At 55.1% G+C, this 17,621-nt stretch overlaps 8 protein-coding genes across 8 annotated transcripts; 4 read left to right on the top strand and 4 right to left on the bottom strand.

The window, feature by feature from the left end:
• Positions 1–410: 410 nt before the first annotated feature.
• Positions 411–2,413, top strand: CPAR01_03670 (methyltransferase; the record flags this gene model as incomplete). Its single annotated transcript, XM_060487957.1, has 10 exons — positions 411–593; positions 687–721; positions 814–899; positions 980–1,002; positions 1,071–1,200; positions 1,289–1,326; positions 1,410–1,447; positions 1,551–1,688; positions 1,840–2,274; positions 2,362–2,413. 10 exons carry the CDS (start codon positions 411–413, stop codon positions 2,411–2,413), a joined length of 1,158 nt encoding a protein of 385 aa, XP_060352163.1.
• Positions 2,414–3,484: 1,071 nt separating this feature from the next.
• CPAR01_03669 (uncharacterized protein) lies at positions 3,485–4,578 on the bottom strand (the record flags this gene model as incomplete). The annotated part of the gene is made up of 2 exons (XM_060487956.1): positions 3,485–4,501; positions 4,573–4,578. 2 exons carry the CDS (start codon positions 4,576–4,578, stop codon positions 3,485–3,487), a joined length of 1,023 nt encoding a protein of 340 aa, XP_060352162.1.
• Positions 4,579–6,509: 1,931 nt separating this feature from the next.
• On the bottom strand, positions 6,510–7,281 carry CPAR01_03668 (clathrin adaptor complex small chain; the record flags this gene model as incomplete). The annotated part of the gene is made up of 5 exons (XM_060487955.1): positions 6,510–6,539; positions 6,653–6,927; positions 6,990–7,107; positions 7,173–7,206; positions 7,271–7,281. The coding sequence occupies 5 exons, from the start codon at positions 7,279–7,281 to the stop codon at positions 6,510–6,512; spliced, it is 468 nt and encodes a 155-aa protein (XP_060352161.1).
• Positions 7,282–8,945: 1,664 nt separating this feature from the next.
• CPAR01_03667 (glutamate-cysteine ligase modifier subunit) lies at positions 8,946–10,017 on the top strand (the record flags this gene model as incomplete). The annotated part of the gene is made up of 2 exons (XM_060487954.1): positions 8,946–8,971; positions 9,054–10,017. The coding sequence occupies 2 exons, from the start codon at positions 8,946–8,948 to the stop codon at positions 10,015–10,017; spliced, it is 990 nt and encodes a 329-aa protein (XP_060352160.1).
• A 249-nt stretch (positions 10,018–10,266) lies between these two features.
• On the bottom strand, positions 10,267–11,403 carry CPAR01_03666 (exosome complex exonuclease RRP4; the record flags this gene model as incomplete). Its single annotated transcript, XM_060487953.1, has 2 exons — positions 10,267–11,095; positions 11,189–11,403. 2 exons carry the CDS (start codon positions 11,401–11,403, stop codon positions 10,267–10,269), a joined length of 1,044 nt encoding a protein of 347 aa, XP_060352159.1.
• Positions 11,404–12,161: 758 nt separating this feature from the next.
• Positions 12,162–12,538, bottom strand: CPAR01_03665 (uncharacterized protein; the record flags this gene model as incomplete). Its single annotated transcript, XM_060487952.1, has 2 exons — positions 12,162–12,343; positions 12,424–12,538. The coding sequence occupies 2 exons, from the start codon at positions 12,536–12,538 to the stop codon at positions 12,162–12,164; spliced, it is 297 nt and encodes a 98-aa protein (XP_060352158.1).
• A 375-nt stretch (positions 12,539–12,913) lies between these two features.
• CPAR01_03664 (adaptor complexes medium subunit family protein) lies at positions 12,914–14,678 on the top strand (the record flags this gene model as incomplete). The annotated part of the gene is made up of 3 exons (XM_060487951.1): positions 12,914–12,957; positions 13,020–13,439; positions 13,499–14,678. 3 exons carry the CDS (start codon positions 12,914–12,916, stop codon positions 14,676–14,678), a joined length of 1,644 nt encoding a protein of 547 aa, XP_060352157.1.
• Positions 14,679–15,670: 992 nt separating this feature from the next.
• On the top strand, positions 15,671–17,051 carry CPAR01_03663 (malonyl CoA-acyl carrier protein transacylase; the record flags this gene model as incomplete). Its single annotated transcript, XM_060487950.1, has 2 exons — positions 15,671–15,791; positions 15,940–17,051. The coding sequence occupies 2 exons, from the start codon at positions 15,671–15,673 to the stop codon at positions 17,049–17,051; spliced, it is 1,233 nt and encodes a 410-aa protein (XP_060352156.1).
• Positions 17,052–17,621: the final 570 nt, after the last annotated feature.

The raw sequence follows: 17,621 nt of genomic DNA, 5'->3' as shown, positions 1-17,621 counted from the left end.
GATTCAATCCCATTGGCCCCAGCTTCGTTGAGCCCGTTTGGACCGCTGCGGGAGGGTTACACTGACGAATTGCCAGTACCGGACGTCTGTCTCCATCGGTAAGCTCTGCAACGCCAGACAGGACGAAAGACTCAATACACCGAAGGATGTCGCGGAGCGGCGGAGCGTTTTCTATGGACTAGTGTACGAAGCCACAGCCTCCCCCATGTTCCGCGAATTAATGGGGATTCGTTCCCACTACGGAGTACAAGTCTACAAAACGGTGCTCTCCCGCCGCCACGCCTATGGGGCACTCTAGAAGTCCAGAACTCACGCCCCCAGGACGACTCGCACATAGGCGGGAACTAGCCCATTTCTTTTTTTGTTGTTACAAGCCAAGGCCATCCGTAGCAACAGGGAATCGCACAATCATGGCTGAGCCTTCTTCCACCGTCCCGTTAGCTACCACTGCTGCTAGCCCCGCACCGGGAACGGCTCCGGCTGGTGATGCTCCTGTGCCGCCGGCGGCGGCAGCGCCAGCTCCGGTAACCAACGACAACAACCCGCCGAGCCCGGCACCGGCGCCTCTCGAACCTGATGAGGATGAAGGCAACGTCCGTTTTCTTCGCTTGATTCTGAACAATTCTCACCATTGGTTTTCCGCCCAATCATAAGAATGAACATGAAAGCTAATATTGGGGCTTTAGTTCACAGAGGGTTCTTCTACAGCTGATGACCGCATGTGCGTATTGTCTTGGTGCCTCTTCTGTAGCTCGTTTCAACTGGGCTACCCCTTTTTTGCCTTTACTAAATGAAGCTTCCCCTCTGGTTTAGCTCGAGTTATACCGCCTCGTTATCCTCGAGCGTCGTAGATTACCCCATCGAATACGGACGTCGCTATCATGCTTTCCGACCAGGATGTCAGTTATTCTTTTTTCCATCTTTTCCGTCGCCTTTAGTCGCTTGCACGTGATATTCTAACTGAAGGTTTAATGCGTAGCGTATAAATTCCCTAATGATGAGGTACTGAGAAAGCTACCCCTGTGTTCATCCATATAGCCAACAAGAGCCGTCAGCTGACTTCTTTCTAGTCTGAGATGGATAGGCTCGATCTGGCCCATGCGATGATGGTCAAGGCGATTGGGAGCAGGCTGTATAACGCGCCGCTGAAGAAGGAAAAGGTGCAGAGGATCCTCGATATCGGGACTGGGACCGGACTGTGTATGTCGTGAACACCCTCCTCTCCTCTTCTCCGTTCTGAGGGTCGTCATTGAGATCTGCTTGCTAAGTTTTGCACGTTCGTGTTTAGGGGCCGTGGAAATGGGCGACATCTTTGAGAACGCAGAGGTATAGTACCTGGTCTACTTCGACCAAGTCTTTCACCACTCGGTGGTAAACTTCGTAGTAGCCTTACTGACGAGGAAGTTCAGGTTCTCGGCATTGATCTGAGTCCCATCCAGCCAGAATGGTATGATATCCTCTTACCCATCCTCCCCTAGTACCCAGCATCAAGACCTCATGATCATGAGAGAGTGTAAGCGCCCACTTTTACTAACATGATCCAAAAAAAGGGTCCCTCCAAACGTCAAATTCGAAATCGACGACGTCGAAAGCCCGTGGATCGGGAACAGGAAATACGACTTCATCATGTGCCGGTACATGGTCGCCTCCATCAAGGACTGGCCCGGCCTGATCAAGAACATATTCGAGTACGTCTTTCCTCGTCCCTTTCTTCCCGTCCTCCCATCCTCCCGTCCTCTCGTCCTTAGGGTGGATGGAAAGCCCCCCTTTTCCAAGAGTAATGTACGAACCAGGCGGCAGCGAAGAGAGACCTGACTAACACCACAAAACAAACAACAGCCACCTAAACCCAGGAGGCTGGGTCGAATTCCAAGACGTAAACACGCAATTCTACTCCGACGACGACACCTTCTCCCAAGACTCCGCCACCGCCCGCTGGATGGCCGGCTTCGCCCGCGCCTGTAAAGGAATGGGCCGCGACACCGACGTGGCACCGACCCTCGCCTCCCTCTTACAACAGGGCGGCTTCCCCTCGGAGACAGTCCACGCCCGCCGCATCAAGGCGCCCCTGGGCCCCTGGGCAAAAGACCAGTTCCACAAGGACCTGGGCATGATGAACCTGATCCTCACCATGGACGGCCTCGAGGCGCTTTCGCTCAAGTTGTTTTCGGAGCTGTTGGGGCGGACGCAGGAGGAGATCCTGGTGGAGACTGCGGCTGTGAGGAGGGAGTTGAAGACGGGTGCTTTCGGGGCTTTCCATGCCATGTTTGATATGTGAGTTTTTTTTAGTTTTTTTTTTTTAGTTTTTTTTAGTTTTTTTCGTTCTTTCTTCGTCATGGTGGTTGCTAATGGACTCTTTAGTTACAACGTGTATGCGCAGAAGCCGTTGGAGACGGAAGATACTACGCAGTGAACCTGGCATATCCTCGGAATTATGCAGTCCTGGACAAAGGAGTCATGATAGCTTCCAACATGACAAATGATTTACCTCGTCTTGTCATTCTCAAAACAATTATCTGTTGAGCGGCAAGTGGCCAAGAGTCTGACTTACAGATTTACAATCGCTCGCATAATCGCCGTGTTGTCTCTCAACGTGCTTTGCTCTGGATCCCAGGAGCCCATATCTGTGTTGAGCTCCGCGTGCTCTCCTGGCCAAGGAGCAGCAAATGGCAGGCAACGTAAGGCAAGGAGGGAAAGACTGAGACAAATTGGCTTACGTCCAGAGACAGAAGTGTACGAGCTTTACTCATTTCATCATTGCGTACTACTACTGCGTATTCATCGCGATGTAGACTACGGTAAACCAGAACAATCGCAAAACATTCCCTTTGGCATGTGCCCTTCGAAGCCCAACTCCAACATCAGTCCCCATCGCTAAACAAGTCGTTGCCACACGACCGTTGTAGGAACCTCACGAAACCAAGAAACTCCTAGTTTGATCCATTTGTCACCCGCGGCCGCTCCATTCGGATCCTGTCTGCCATCCAGGACCGATAACCGCATGCACCATGTTACCCTTAAACCCTCCGTTTGGTACTATTTCCTAGCCAGCGCCACCTGGCGAGAAAGCATGAGGGTATCGCCGCCGCCATTCGTAACCGTAGGAAAGAAGTGCAAAAACTAACATGCAAAACTAGTCGCCAGCGTACAAGTCCGAGGACAAGGAAAAGCACAGAGAAGAAAATACGAGAAACAAACTGCAAAAGTAGTCAATAAAAATAATGTAAAAGTAGACTCATTGAATCTGGGCCGTTGAAGTGTGCCCATGTTGCGAAACAATCGTGACAACTCCACAGCAGAGGAGTAGTCGTGACTCAGCGGTTGTGCGGAGCCGATAAGTGGTGTTGAATCAGTGACCCATTTCGTCGTCATGGCTCTGATAGCATCAGCTGATAAACTCAGAGAAACGAGAGACCCATCCGCTCTCACAGCGATGAAACGGGGTAGCGAGAAGAGGTCATGCGCCAGTGTGGAGTGGCCCTCTTTAGATCTCCATGTGGGCCACGACGTCCTCACTCATCCGCCGTACCGGGCTCTTCCGGTCAGACAGGCTCTCATCATCGTCCTCTTCGTCGTAGTAGAAGCGCTCCTCGGTGTAGTCGTCATCAGAGAACGGGACCAGATCGCCATCGGCACCCCGATTCCAGAGGAAGCCGTCGCTTTGTTCTTCGTCATCTTCGTACGGTGCCACAACCTCGGCGTCGCGGTCTCCTAGCCAGTATTTTGCGCGCTTGTTGCCGGCCAGTGCATCAAATTGGGTACTCCGCGTCCGCTTGACGGAACCCGGAAGCGCCGGTTGCAGTCGCGGCGATTGGGACGATACGACCGGGACAACGCGCACGTAGAGGTAGGCGACTCGCTTCAACGCGCGGTTGAAAAAGAAGTAGTGAGCAGCCCAGATTGCAGACTCATCTTCCTCAAAAGGATCGACGTCCGGATTGTAGCTGAAGACTGTGCATTCGTTAAGGCGCATCTCCTTATCAATTTTGGACCAGCATTGTGGGCCCCACACCGGCTTGGTCTCCGAAGACGTGGCCTGCTCGACCGGCCGTGCCTCAACATGCGGTCTGACATTTTGTAGGATTGAGTCGAGATTTCCCATCACTCTCCGCAGATTTCTTTCTTTCTTGAAGTCGCCTGGCCTCAAAACGTGCGAGAAATCGTAGTGTTGATGACTCGCGTTCAGTGTCGCAATCAGATAAGCAAATGTCCGGCGACTCGCGAGCTCTGATAAGGGGCCAAACGCGCTCGAGTGTGAGAACATTTGCATGTTGGGAGATGTTGCCAGCATGGCTTCGCGGTCTGGCGGTGAAAGGCTTGCGCCCAATTTGAGGAGCGCGGCATGTTGTGAACTAAGGTCTTTGTCGATGTTCTTGTAAAGCTTCTTATCGGAACCTGTGGATTTGGTCGTATAGAGGTCGCATCCGCCAGTCACATTGCAATCCGGTGTGTTGAAGTTTAGAGCGCCAGTGACGGCGTCGAAATCTTGCAGTGGGAGATACTGCGAGCTGGGTTAGCAGGTGTCATGGACTGCTGCAAAGGAGCATGCCTGCTGCAGCAAGTTATGCGCACCTTCATCTTGGATGATTGAGGTTCGGCCTGGGAGACCGAGATGGGATGGATGTTGGTTGGGATATATTCTGTAGTGGCGCGCAACGGATGTGTAGATCGCAAGCGCTCCAACTATTGTTCTGGCGATGCAGGGAGCTTATCGCCGGGATCGCGCCGTAATCAAGTTGTTGTGATGGAGCCGTTGGATTCCGGAGGTTAACGTGACTAAATGATGTCACAGGAGTTGGAAGTCGCGCCGGACCGAAATAGGGGTGTCTGCGGGTATCGGAATAGCGGTGACTCGGAGTCGAGGGTATGGTCAAGTAAAAGCGAAGTCGAAGCGATAAATCGCATGCGATGCGTCGCAGTGAATGATGATGAATCGGTGTGAAGACTGTTGTCTGTGTATCGATGGAAGCCGGAGCCTGCCTGCTTTAGATAAGGCAAGGAAGGAGCGACTTGACCGTGTAGATCAATTTGGTTCTGATGGATGAACGGAGACTAGACGCGTTGCGCCTAGTAGGTGATCTGGTCGACAGACATTACTGAAAGACGAACGTTGTAGTGAGGTGTATGTGTTGGAAGTTGAACGATGGTAGGGTGGTCGAAGCAGAGGGGTAAAAAGGGAAGGGAGGGATGGGGTGACGAAGGACGGGAGTTTAAGACGACCTGACGAAGCGGGAGTGAGCGGGACGTGAGCTGGGCACCCGGTGCTGTCGCAGCTCTCGGCAGGTGCGAGGACTCGCCGGTGTGAGAGGTGACGCCTTCCTGGGTGCGTGGTGGTCTGCCACTCACCTCTCTGGCTGCGTGGTCCGTGGTGTGCTGGCCGCTGTCGGTTGCTGCTATTGCTGTTACTACTGCTGCTGCTGCTTGCTGGGTCCTGGCTCACGTCTCCGTTGTTCCCCGTACCCGCTGACAAGGCCCCCGCCCTGGTGCAGCAGGGTGGATGGGTAGCTGCCGTGAGGTAAGGCAGTGTTAGGTGGTGGGCTAGTTCCAAGATAGGAACAGATAGTGGGTGGAGCCGACGGGGAGTCTGTGACAAAGCATATCTTGCGCTGTTCCAGCATGTCCGCTTTCTGGTGTTGGACTGCCGTATCGCATTGTGACCGCCTGCTTCGTTCTTGACACCGGATTCGCGGGTGTGGGGGAGACACAAGCTGGGAAGTCGAGGGTCCAGTCCCTGTCTGTTCCCTGCTTGTTGGGGGGAAGGGCCCCCTTCGCGGCCTTCGGAAACCCACCCAGCAACTCCAATCCGCCGCGTATAGGGAGGCGGGGCGCAGCCGGTAATGTCCAAGCGAATGAAAGGGCGTCAAGAGGCCACGAGCGGCTACTCCAAGCCCGTCTCGCAATATGACTTCATACTGTCTCTGGGCAATGAAGATTGGCGTTTGGTTGCGTATCGGAATGCTCGTCTATTTGTCAATTGTTACGTGTTTTCCGTGGAATGCAGTGATGCTCCATTGTCGTCGTCGCTCTTGGCCCCGTGCCCAGATCATGCGTCGTTTCTGGGGGAAAACTCAAGACTGGACAAACGTTGTGGATACAACTAAGCAACAAGCAACGCTATCTCATGTTCTTCTCTTGATGTAGTAGAGGACGGTTTTCCGCCCTCAAAGATCTATGCACACAAAGGGCCACCCGGGGGTCATTCCCGCCCATAACAGCATCGGCGCATCGTTCCCTCATTGTCGCGTATCGGCCTTCTGATATCCGGCCTGCAGTGTATCCGAAAGCCATGACGGGTCGTCAAAGGATGCCAACCTCTTTGAGAGACGATGTAATCTCTTCCGTTTCCTGCATACGCGGCAAGAGCGCCCATTAGCCAACAGACTCATAAATGGCATGCCCTCCTCGCGGCTCGTGCAACACTTGTATAGATGTCGGAGATTGGTTTCGAGGCTCGATTTATCCCGGGCTTCGTGTCTCAATCTAGCAGATAGGTACACACTGGAGGAGGGTTACATGATCTTTGTAACCTCGTCCTCGACCTGATGGGGAGTAGGAGAATCGTCAGCGCAAGACTTCGCCAATGGCGCAGCTGCAGTTCATCGTCTTGAAGGCAGAGAATACAAGTAAACAGTAAAGCATCGACTCAACGTACCTCCATGTCCTCGAGCGAATCCTGCTGGGATATACACCGCAGCACATTCTTTTTACTGCTTTCTTGTAGTTCTCCCGCCAGTAATAGCTCGTCCAAGATGTAGTAGGCTTTCGTAAAGGAGAAGATGATATCTAGCTCGCAGACGTTGCCATAGTACTTGTCCATCTGCTCGACGTAGCGATGGATGATCTCGAGGGTAATAAGTTCGTTATCTTCTGACGCCGCTCCTGCGATGAAGAATAGCGACGCATATCTGCGGTAAACGATCTTGGAATCTGGCGGGAACAAGTCAGTGACTGTCGACGGGCGAAGTGGCCAAGTTTCGAAGGTGACTGACCCTTATACTCGAGGAAGTTGCACATGCGGGTTCTACGGGCGAGGACCAGCTGAGAAACGTCCTTGACGATCTTGGCCTTTTCCTTGGGCGAGAGGGTGGTGAACCATTTTGCGAGGCGCTGTGGAGGGATCGTGATCAGCAAAGGGATGTTCGAGGGGGTTTCGGGTAGCGATGGGTGCGTACCACTTTGCCCTGGCGCGAGAGGAGGATGAGGTATCTAGATTGAATTAGTCTTCTTGCCTTGATGCACTATCAGATGCGGCCGAGGGGTCATCACGTACTGGATAGCCATGATGATGCCTTCACATCACCACCACAAGGTGGACGGAGAAGGAGATGGGGATTGAATTGAAAAGAGCGTTGTGGACCTTGAGTTGACGTCGTATGAAGTGTCCAGTGCTGTGGTGGTCGAGCACATCAAACCGAGCGCTGGATTGCGGTTGGCGACGATATGCGGTCTGTTGGGTGTGACGATACCCCTTGGTCACGTCAGGCTGATGGGCGCAAGGTGTCGAGTTTGGCCGCAGGTGTACCTTGAGCTTGAGGCTGCCGTATCCTCAGGCAGTACCTAGGTACCTAGCAGGCGACACCTGGTGACGGCGGGCTTGGAAAGCTTGAGGTGACGCCCGGTCCTGGGAGCTTCCAGCTTACGTAAGATAGACAGATAGCGAAGCGCTGTGAGTGGGATTTGACAGTGGAAGGGCCGCTGTAAAAGCTCCGTCTACTTTGGCTGGAAAAGCTCGATATCTCGTTCGAATTGGTCAAGGTACCTCTATCTTTCAGCAGACAATAACCATGTGTGTACGCTACCTGGACTGCCGTACCAAACGGAACAAAGCCCGGTCTTTCATTACTGCCGGCTTTGTGCGACTCGAGATTGAAGTCTTTGAATGCCGGTAATCGTGTGGTGATGGGATTGAATAAAACAGAGACATTGGATGAGCGATTCATGCCGACAACGGCCTCTCATAGGCCGTCGCGATTGCTGCGGTTCTACGGAAGCCTCCGGAAGGTGCAGACAAATCACTCCAGGGCGCTGACGCGATGGGCAAAACCCCCACCAAGTGCCACTGACCTGCCCCCCGGAGTCGCGCTCCTGCCGAATTTGCGGCGGGATGAGGGGTGGATGGCGGGATGTGGTCGGTGCCCGGATGGAAGTTGCGAGGCAGGAAACGCCGTTGCCGCAGGATCGAAGATGAACGATTTCCACGGATGTCTTGACACCTACTCGAACGACTTGATTCAGTCGGCACACACTGAGACGGACTTGAATGGAAATTTCTCTTTCATTTCCCGTCCTCGTCCAGTTTTTGAAATAAAGGCTGGCCCAGTCCTCCACTCTCTTTCCGCAAGCCTTTCCCCTCCACCGTCTACTACCTATTCCACGAGATACAAAGTCACAACTCCACGGAGACCTACCTAGAGAATAAACACCATCATCGATCCACATCCACCCGCGGGTCCCATCCTAGAAGAGTCTCGCGCGTACTTCTAGAACCCATCCCCACCTACCACCGTCCCCCTCGCTGCATTCGCTGCATTCGCTGCATATCACGACTTTTCCTCGTACCATACCTACAGATACAGACTACTACTCCATCTCATACGCCCTTTATCTCCGATTTTGGGGGCCTCGACACACACCAGCCGACATCCGCCTGCCGTGCGCCAACGATTAATAATTACCCCGTCTCACCTTTGAACCCGAGCGGACCGTACCTTTCCTTATCGGCCCCTCGACCTGATTCCGATTGTTAATCACCCCTCCAAAGTCTAAAAATCAACAGGCACCAAAAAAAAAAAGTTGCTGAGGAAGATCGGAACGCCCTCCCCTCTACATTGCGCAATCAAGACCCTTGACGTCGCAATCTTTTCTCGACTACCAGTTCATTGCATCTGATCTTGAGCTATAATATCGCGATATTTACCTTATCTACTACCATTGACAATATCGCCATGACGAAACTCATTCTCTCCACTGGGTTTGTCACACCTTTCATTGATTCCCACCATAGAATCGTTCCGTGCGCTCTGATGCTGATTGGCGATCTCCGTTGCATGCAGAAACATTGTCTCGGGCGGCCCCTCCATAATCCGCAAACCGGGAGCCTACAGGTCGAACCTTGAACTCACCAACTCGCTGCGAAGCAACTTTCTCGCTGCCCAGCAGGATTACTCGCCTTACGAAGAATCTTCTCCCATCGATGACGATGACGAACCCGTGAATGGAAACGGTTTGAACGGCCACTCCAATGGCTTCTCCCACAACTCGAACGGCCGCCGGCCTCGCATCGACGTGTGGACCGCTCGCGAGGACGATGCGCTCTTCGTCCCGCGGATAGACTGGTCCTACTCTGGACTACAAGAAGAGCCCGACAACTACGACGTTACCGTGAAGCTATTCTTCCTCCCTAATGCCGCTCCGCAAGACCGGGCCCAGTACGTGCAGGATGCCTTGAGCCTTGTGCGAAAGGAGCTAGGGGTAACGACGATCGATCTTCTCATCGCGTCCTTCCCGGGCATGTCATTTGAGGGCGACTGCGAATGGGAAGCCGACAAGCGCAATGCCTCTCAGGGCAACATTGACGAGGAGGCTGCGACATGGACCGTTCTTGAGGATCTGTATAAGCGTGGGGAGGTCAAGGCCCTCGGCATCTCCGAGTTCGGCACTGAGAAGCTGGCCAAGTTCATCAAAAAGGTCAGCGTCCGGCCGGCCGTCGACCAAATTAACATCAAGGACTGCTGCAGCGTTCCCCCGACGCTGGTCAAGCTGGCCAAGACGGAGGGCGTCGAATTGCTTGTCCACACCGATTGCACCGACATCCTGCCCAGAGGCACCCTCCGCGAGCTCCTCGGTCACGGCCTGCAGGGCGCTGGCGTCCTCGCCGACCCTGCCGAGGACCAGGAGGGTCTGGAGGGCGACCTCACACCTGAGTGGGTGGTCAAGTACACTGCCTTTGTGAAGGATCGCGGTGTCATTGAGAATAAGGGGTACTTTGCCGGCGCAGAGCTTGTCGAGACCTTCTAAGTAGACGTTGTCTACCATGATTTTGGCTACATGATTTATTTTTTTGATACCATGGCTGAACAATACAGCCTATAGATATACACTGCATAGCGTTTCTGATGTCTGGCGATTCAGGGTCTCTTTGACGGATTATACGAAGCCCCTTTCTTGGTATCTATCAGAGAACTATTTTTCCCTTCAAGATATTTATTCTGCCCAATCTCGCCCATGTCTTTTTGACTCGTGTGCCACACAGCATTTTGTGACTGTCTATTCTCTCAACAGAGCCTCAGCAAGCCTTTTCCCCCGCTCGCCACCGAGGTAGATATCGTCCTCGATGCTCTCCAGGCCCATATCCACGGCCACCTTGTACCCCCTGACGACCATGTCCTCGTCGACGCGCAGCCCGTTCTCCACCAGCGCAAGGATGACGCTCCGTATCCGCGCGACCTCGCGCATCGTCTCGTCGTCAATCTTGTCGTTTTGGCTCGAGTAGACGTTTGCGCTGACGCTCTCCTCCATGCGGTTCAGCCCCACGCTCTCGGCGCCCGCGTCGCTCTCGACGTGCTTGCTGATCCAGATGAAGCCGTTGACGCCGAGCGTGACGTGCACCTTTGCCGCGCCGCGCGCCGCGTCCATGACCCACTGCTGCCTCTTCGCCCTCACCACGCCGCCGCCGCCTCCGGTGCCCGTAACGGCGACGAAGACGCCGTTGCGCAGCTTGCCGTATTTGAGGGAACGCGTGTGCAGGGAGGCGGCGCCGTCCTGGTGGAGCTGCTGGACCTCTGCGACGACGAGGTCGCCCTCGGCGAAAAAGGAGCGGATCTGGAGCTCGTCGGTGTCGGTGCGCTTGCGGAGGATGCCGCCGGGGAGGTTGATTGCCGAGATTTGGAGGATGGCGAGTTGGGAGGAGCCGACGTCGACGCGCCAGCGTTTGGCTTGGACTTCGACGATGCGGCCGACGACGAGGTCGCCTATCTCGGGGGTGTAGCGGGCGCGGAGGGGGCGGACGGAGAGGAGCTTGTTTGTGCGGGTTACGGTGCCTGCGACGGAGGAGACGATGTCTGTTGTGTTTTGGGTGATGTAGGTTCCGTGGCCTCTGTTTTGTGGCGATGTCAGCTAGGGGTTTCTCTTTTCTGTAGTTTCTGTCTTTCCACAGCTTCCTATGGATATATTGTTGGGGCCGACAAACCTCATCCACTGGGGGTCGTCGGTGATGATCTCGCCCGGCGTGACGATTTCGTAGTTGTCGCCGCGGGAGCGTTTCGCGGGGCGCATGGAGATGTCACCCTCGATATCGGCGCCGCCATCTGAGTCTGAGTCCGAGTCTGCTGCTCCTGCTCCTGCGGCAGCGTAGGGCTTGTGATGTGACGGCGTGCCACGCGGGGCGAGGATTGTGATGGGCATGGTGAATTTATGGTTTTACGGCGGGAAGGCCGTTGGGGCGCTGAGGAAACAGTCGGACTTTCGGTATCGTATGATTCGGCTTGCTTGAGAGTATGATTTGAGAGGGTTTTTTGCGCCGATTGCACAGTGGGATTTGTGGTGGTTGCTGTTTAGTGGATGTGGATGTGGTTGAGATTGTTGCTTGCAAAGAATTTTTGGTGAAGCTTTGGAGGGGCAGTTTGGAGCCTTCAATCGGCGGGCGATGCTTGCCTGCACCTTACATTTTTTCTTTTGACAGCACCACAACAGCTGTAAACTTTACCGGTAATCGGTACATTATATGTCTAATTGCTACCAGAGTGTGCCTTTTGTTTGATTCATTAAAATTGTCGCTTTTGATTACATGACAGTATTGTACACTATTACAACAGTATTTGCAGCAAGTATCTGGTAGAGTTATCTCTCACAGCATCCGCCCAAAGATCGTCAGTCCGCCGTCAAGCAATCAGTTTTGTGCCAGCTGTAGGGCCAAAGTGGCTGAGATATCTTGATCGTGGCCTTCTTTTACGGGTTGCCGCTACGATTCTTTATCGTAGGCGCCTGAGATCCGCTCGCGCGAGGCCGTCAACAGAGTGGCGCCAAGCTTCGCCTGCCGGTAGCATCGGCTCTCTCATGTCCTTGAGGCCATCTCCCGCGGACGCGCCTGGCCTGACTGTTTGAGTTGCGATTTTTGCTCATTATCCCGATTCCTCTCTTCGTCTCTTTCATTCGTCCGTCGTCTATTTGAACAGCCTCCACAGGCCAAGATACGCCAGGCCAATGGAGATACTAGCGACGCCCAGCTTGCGGCTTCCCATGCCGAACCTAGATCCCGACTTGAGAATCTCCGCGCGTTGCCGTTCGACGTGGCCCATGCCGGAGAGGTAGTTGTATGCCGCAAGGCCGAGGAATGCGCCGCCTCCTATTCGGAAGATGCCGCATTAGCATGGCTTCCCTACTGCTGCCGAGCACCACAAGCCTGGGAGAATAGTGGTGGCTTACCAATGACCCTGCACGATGTGCAATCGTCGCCGCGGTCCTCGCGCAGGAGCTGATCGAGGTTTTCAGGCTTGTCTAGGGTGCCCACGGTGGGCATTTTGTCTCCTCCTCCGATCATGGCGGCGAAGGCGTGTGGGGTGAGCGGCTTGGTTCTGAGCGGTCTTCAAGATTTGGCTACCGAATGCTTTTTGCGACGAACGACAGGAAGCTCCTGACAATGGCAGTGATAGACCATAGAGGCCTGGGGAGCTTGGTGCAGCGACAAGGGTATAGCTCGCTGCTGATTGGCTGTATTGGGCTGTTCCCTTGCACTAACATTTAATTCCATCATCGAGCATGTGCGGCGCCGCCAAGGTACGCGGGGCCGGTCTGAGTGTGGTTCCCGGACGTGGGAGCTCCAGCGGCAGCCAGACATACTGACAGCAAGCAAACAACCTCCCACCCCCCACCACCTCCGACGACCACGGCGCAGCCTCCGATGCCGACCTGAACGATGAACGGCGTTATTGAGGCGCTGCACATCTACGATGAGCACAAGTCAGTCTACAGCATATCCATCATCCAGACCCGCCAGAGCTAACATACTCTACCCTCGACAGCCATGCCATCCTGTCGCACACGTATACCTCCCGCCCGCTGTCGGCGCAGCACCTCCTGCCCCTCTACCTAGAGCACCCGGCCCCGCGCCCGAACCTCGTCTACCTCGCCAACACGAACCCGCCAACACTCGTCTTCAGCCTCAAGCACGCCAACCTGCTGTTCCTGGCCACCTCGTCCTCCGAGATCGAGCCCCTGCTCGTCCTCGAGTTCATCCACCGCATCGTCGACGTCTTTGAGGAGTTCCTAGGCGCGCCCTTGCTAGCGCACAAGATTGAGAGCAATTATGATGTAGTCGCGCAGCTGCTCAACGAGATGTGCGATGCGGGGACGATCAACACGACGGAACCCAACGCGCTGAGGGATTTGGTCGAGGTTGAGGGATGGGTGGGCAAGCTGCTTGGCAGCATCACCTTGCCTGGGTAAGGGAGACACTTCGAACGCATATGAAAGGAAAATCGGTCTGACGGAGTTCACGTAGGAAACCTAGCAACTTTGGCACGGGCTTCGCCAACCCGAGTACGCCGTCCTTGATTGCCCAAAATACGCCGGCATTACCCTGGCGCAGGGCTAACGTGAGGCATACGTCCAACGAGATGTACGCCGACATCGTCGAGACCCTGACTGTGACTCTCGCACCCTCGGGGCGGCCCCTGGCAGCATTCGCCAACGGAACGATAGCCTTCACGTGTAAGGTGTCTGGCATGCCCGACATTGTCATGACATTAACGAGCCCCTCTGGGAAACACAACCTGGCTGGCTTCATGGACCTCCCAGTATTTCACCCCTGTGTCCGTCTGTCACGGTGGAAGGAACGACCTGGCGAACTCAGCTTTGTACCACCAGACGGCCGATTCATCTTGGCCAGCTACGAGGTCGACTTGCTACCATTCACGAACGGCAAGAGCGGTAGTTTAAGTGCCAACAATCTCAAGCTCCCTGTCAACATTGAGATGAAGACCGGGCTGGGCCTTACGGGCTCCGACTTTGAAGTGCGGTTACACGTCAACAAGGTGCTGGGAGGCGGTGGCCCCTCATCGTCAAGTCAGTACGGAAGAGGTGGCGGCGGTGGTGGAGGAGCAGGTCGAGGCTTCGGCGGCCCCCACCCGGGAACTCCCTCGTCGCCTCTGATGGAGGATCTGACCGTCACGGTGCCGTTGCCGGCAGAGGTTAGAAATCTGTCGGAGCTGCGGCCCAGCAAGGGAGACGCGACCTTCAACCCCAGCGAGAGGGTCCTTGAGTGGCACGTCCCCACTAAGGAGATATCCTCTGGCACGTCCTACTTTGGTCTTAGGTGTACCGTAGTGGGCCAGCTGCCGGACGAGGACGAGGACGAGCTCGACCCTAACGGGTTCGGGTTCGGCAAGGCGTACGGCTACGACGAGCAGCCGTACCAGAGCAGTAGCCCCACCCAGGCGAAGAAGACGGCCGACGGCGGAGACGACGAAAAGGACGCGAAGAAGGTGGCGCAGAATAAGATGCTGATGCCGAGCTCGGCGTCGGTGAGCTTCTCGGTCAAGGGGTGGCTGCCGAGCGGGCTCAAGGTGGAGAGTATCATGATTGACCCGCGCAAGAGCAAAGGTCTTGGTGAGAACGTGAAGCCGTACAAGGGCGTCAAGTATTTGACGGTCAGCAAGGGCGGTGTAGAGACGCGGTGTTAGACGGAAACGCGAAACATGATAGCAAATATAAACTAATGAGAATTATTTTAGCTATTTTTATTCTCGGATAGTGCTTGAAGCAAAGTATGATTCACATGCTTTGGAGGGCCTCGGTTTCCACTCCGTCTAGTGGCAGACTAGTGATGCCAATTCGTTGCGGTCTAAGATTACCAGGCGGTGCCCATCAAAGCAAGCCAAGAGACGACTTTGAACCGCCCAAGAAGCCGTTTTCTTTTTTTGATACAGGTACCTCAAAATCGTGGCCTTGTTTGTTGTGACGGCTATAAGCCGAGACGGTGACTCAATTTTCAGCGTGAGATCAGAGTACAGCATCGGGGTGAGTCGGCGGCAATTGACCCCTGGACCCCCTGGGGGAGATCCAGCAAAAGCAGCCCCGCTCCCGGCGCAGCGGAACTGGTAACGCGCCTGTAAAAGAGCTGCCCAGGCTGCCAATCGCGGGGTAGGTACCTTTACTCCAGTGTTTTTCTTCCTCCAGCTCCCATTCAATCCTCGGCCTCGGGACATTCGGTTAGTGGCGGCCACTACCTAGGACCAACCGCCATTCCAACTGGCGTCATGGGCTCACTCCATCTCAGTAATTCGTATCTCACCCGCGCACCACGTTCCTGTCTCGACTATCTGCTCTCCGTTTCCCCCAAACCCCAAGACCAAGACCAAGACTACCCACGGCCGCCGCGCGTGGGCTGTGCTTGCGTGTGACACATTATCTTCCAACTCGGTCGCAAAAACCCGCGGACCTCCCCCCTCGTTGACACCTCTAGTTTTCAATTCTCTTCTATACTTGTTTCTAGAAGCTCTTTCGTGGCGTTGAGTCTTTGTCACTTTCTCTTACGCCACGGTACTCCGTTTAAACACCTACAGAGAAACAAACACACACCAAAGTGATTAAATCATTAGTCCATGATTGCGATCATCTAAGCTGCCCCAGCTCACAATTGGCTGGCGCCTTTGTCTTGTTTTCCCAACGGGCCATGACTACAACTCCCGGAGTTCACCACTCTCTCCGCCGAGGCGCCGCCGCCGTATGGGCCGATGGGCCCGGTTGCCTCGGTCGCAGGCGCGCCGTGACGGGCAGTGTAGCGTTTGAATCAAGTAGGCGGCATGTGTCTACATCACAGGGGAAGAGGCCGCGGACGGCGCTCTTCTTTCCAGGTGCGTGCGTTGCGATGCAGAGTCCCATGTGCTTAGAGGGGGGAAATATGAAGGCAGTGAGAGGGAAGCATTTCGAGGAGCTGACAAGTATATGTGACTATCGCAGGCCAAGGAGTACAAAAAGTCGGCATGATAACACCATGGCTCGAAGCCTTCCCCCGAACCGCGAAACCCATCATCGAGGAGATCGACCACTACATGGGCTTCAAGCTCTCCGACGTCATCGCCGACGGGCCCAGCAAGCTGCTGACCAAAACGCCCAACGCGCAGCCGGCCATCATGGCGACCTCGATCCTGATCCTGCGCATCCTCGAGCGCGAGTTCGACTTTGACGTCGCGCGGCGCGTCGACGTGACGCTCGGCCACTCGCTGGGCGAGTTCGCCGCCCTCGTGGCGGGCGGCTACCTCGAGTTCGAGGACAGCCTGTATCTCGTCCGGAAGCGGGCCGAGGCCATGGCGGAGGCGACGCGGCGCGCCGTCGAGGAGTACGGCGGCGAGTACGGCATGGTGGCCATCGTCACGGAGCCCGAGTACCTGGGCCCGCTGGTTGCTGCGATACACGACTTTGTAGGCCACTCGAGCGCCGGGTCGAAAGGGGAGAGCTCCGAGGACGTGCCGCCTATCGAGCAGGTGCTCATCGCCAACGTGAACAGCAAGAACCAGATTGTGCTGAGCGGGAATATCGAGCGGATCAAGACGCTGTCGACGCATGTGAGGCAGTTTCTGGGCCACGACCCGCGCGCGGTGCGGTTGAATAGCGATAGCCCCTTTCACAGCCCGCTGATGAAGCCCGCGGTCGGGGTGATGCAGAAGATATTGGCGAAAAAGAGCCGGGTGCGGGGCCGCGAGGCGGAGGACATTGTTACCTTCCCCGGCCGGCTGCCGTGCATCAGCAACGTGAGCGCGCGGCCGTTTGAGAGCAGGGAGGACGTCAAGGACCTGCTGGCGCGGCAGTGTCTGGAGACGGTGCGGTGGTGGGACAGCATCAAGTACCTCGACCAGGAGGAGAAGGTGAGGCGGTGGATCGGCATCGGGCCGGGCAAGGTTGGGCGGAATCTCGTTGGCAAGGAGGTCGGGATGAGGGGCAAGGACTCGGTCAAGGGCGGCGGCGTGTGGGCGATTACGGACCCGAGTGAAATTGAGGAGATGTTGAGGGGGTTGGAGGAGACGGAAGGGTTGTCTGATGAGGAGATTGAATGAATGAGGGTTATTTGGCGATGACAGCCCTCTGTCTGCTTCTTGGTGCAAAAATTCGGGGGGAGGTTATTCCAACGGCGCTTTCCTTTGGTATTATCAACTTTTCTCGATGGGCGTGTTAGCTCATGAGAAGGAGGCCGGGCTTCTACGCCTTCGTTATGAACATTGGAGTAATGATTTGGTTTAGCTGAGGTGTAATACTATTTCTCTACGAAGGGGGAAACACCATGATCCATTCTGGGCATCTTTGGAGATCTATCTGTATTGCCTTGACATGTAAATCACTACTTTTGTGAAGTTGACATGCCAGGAAACTAGGAGCTTGTTGCTGATGCCATTGCGGGGCAGCAAGGAGGCGCCCCAAAAAAAGCAATTAAGCTCCCGTCCACACCAGCTATTTCCTAGAACCGGCATCCTGTACCTTACCCCAGCTCTCCGTTCTCCAAACCACATCACCAAACCGCCCACACTCAACTTTTGACCGACCAGCAACACCACGATCGCATTCCACGCCTCGGCGCAGTGCCTTATCGAAAGATAAAACTTGAAACCTCAGGCGACCGAAAGGCAACA

This window comes from Colletotrichum paranaense (assembly GCF_030867605.1).
Source record: "Colletotrichum paranaense strain IMI 384185 chromosome Unknown Scaffold_3.1, whole genome shotgun sequence".
NCBI lineage: Eukaryota > Fungi > Ascomycota > Sordariomycetes > Glomerellales > Glomerellaceae > Colletotrichum > Colletotrichum paranaense.
This window is presented reverse-complemented; position numbering and strand designations above follow the sequence as displayed.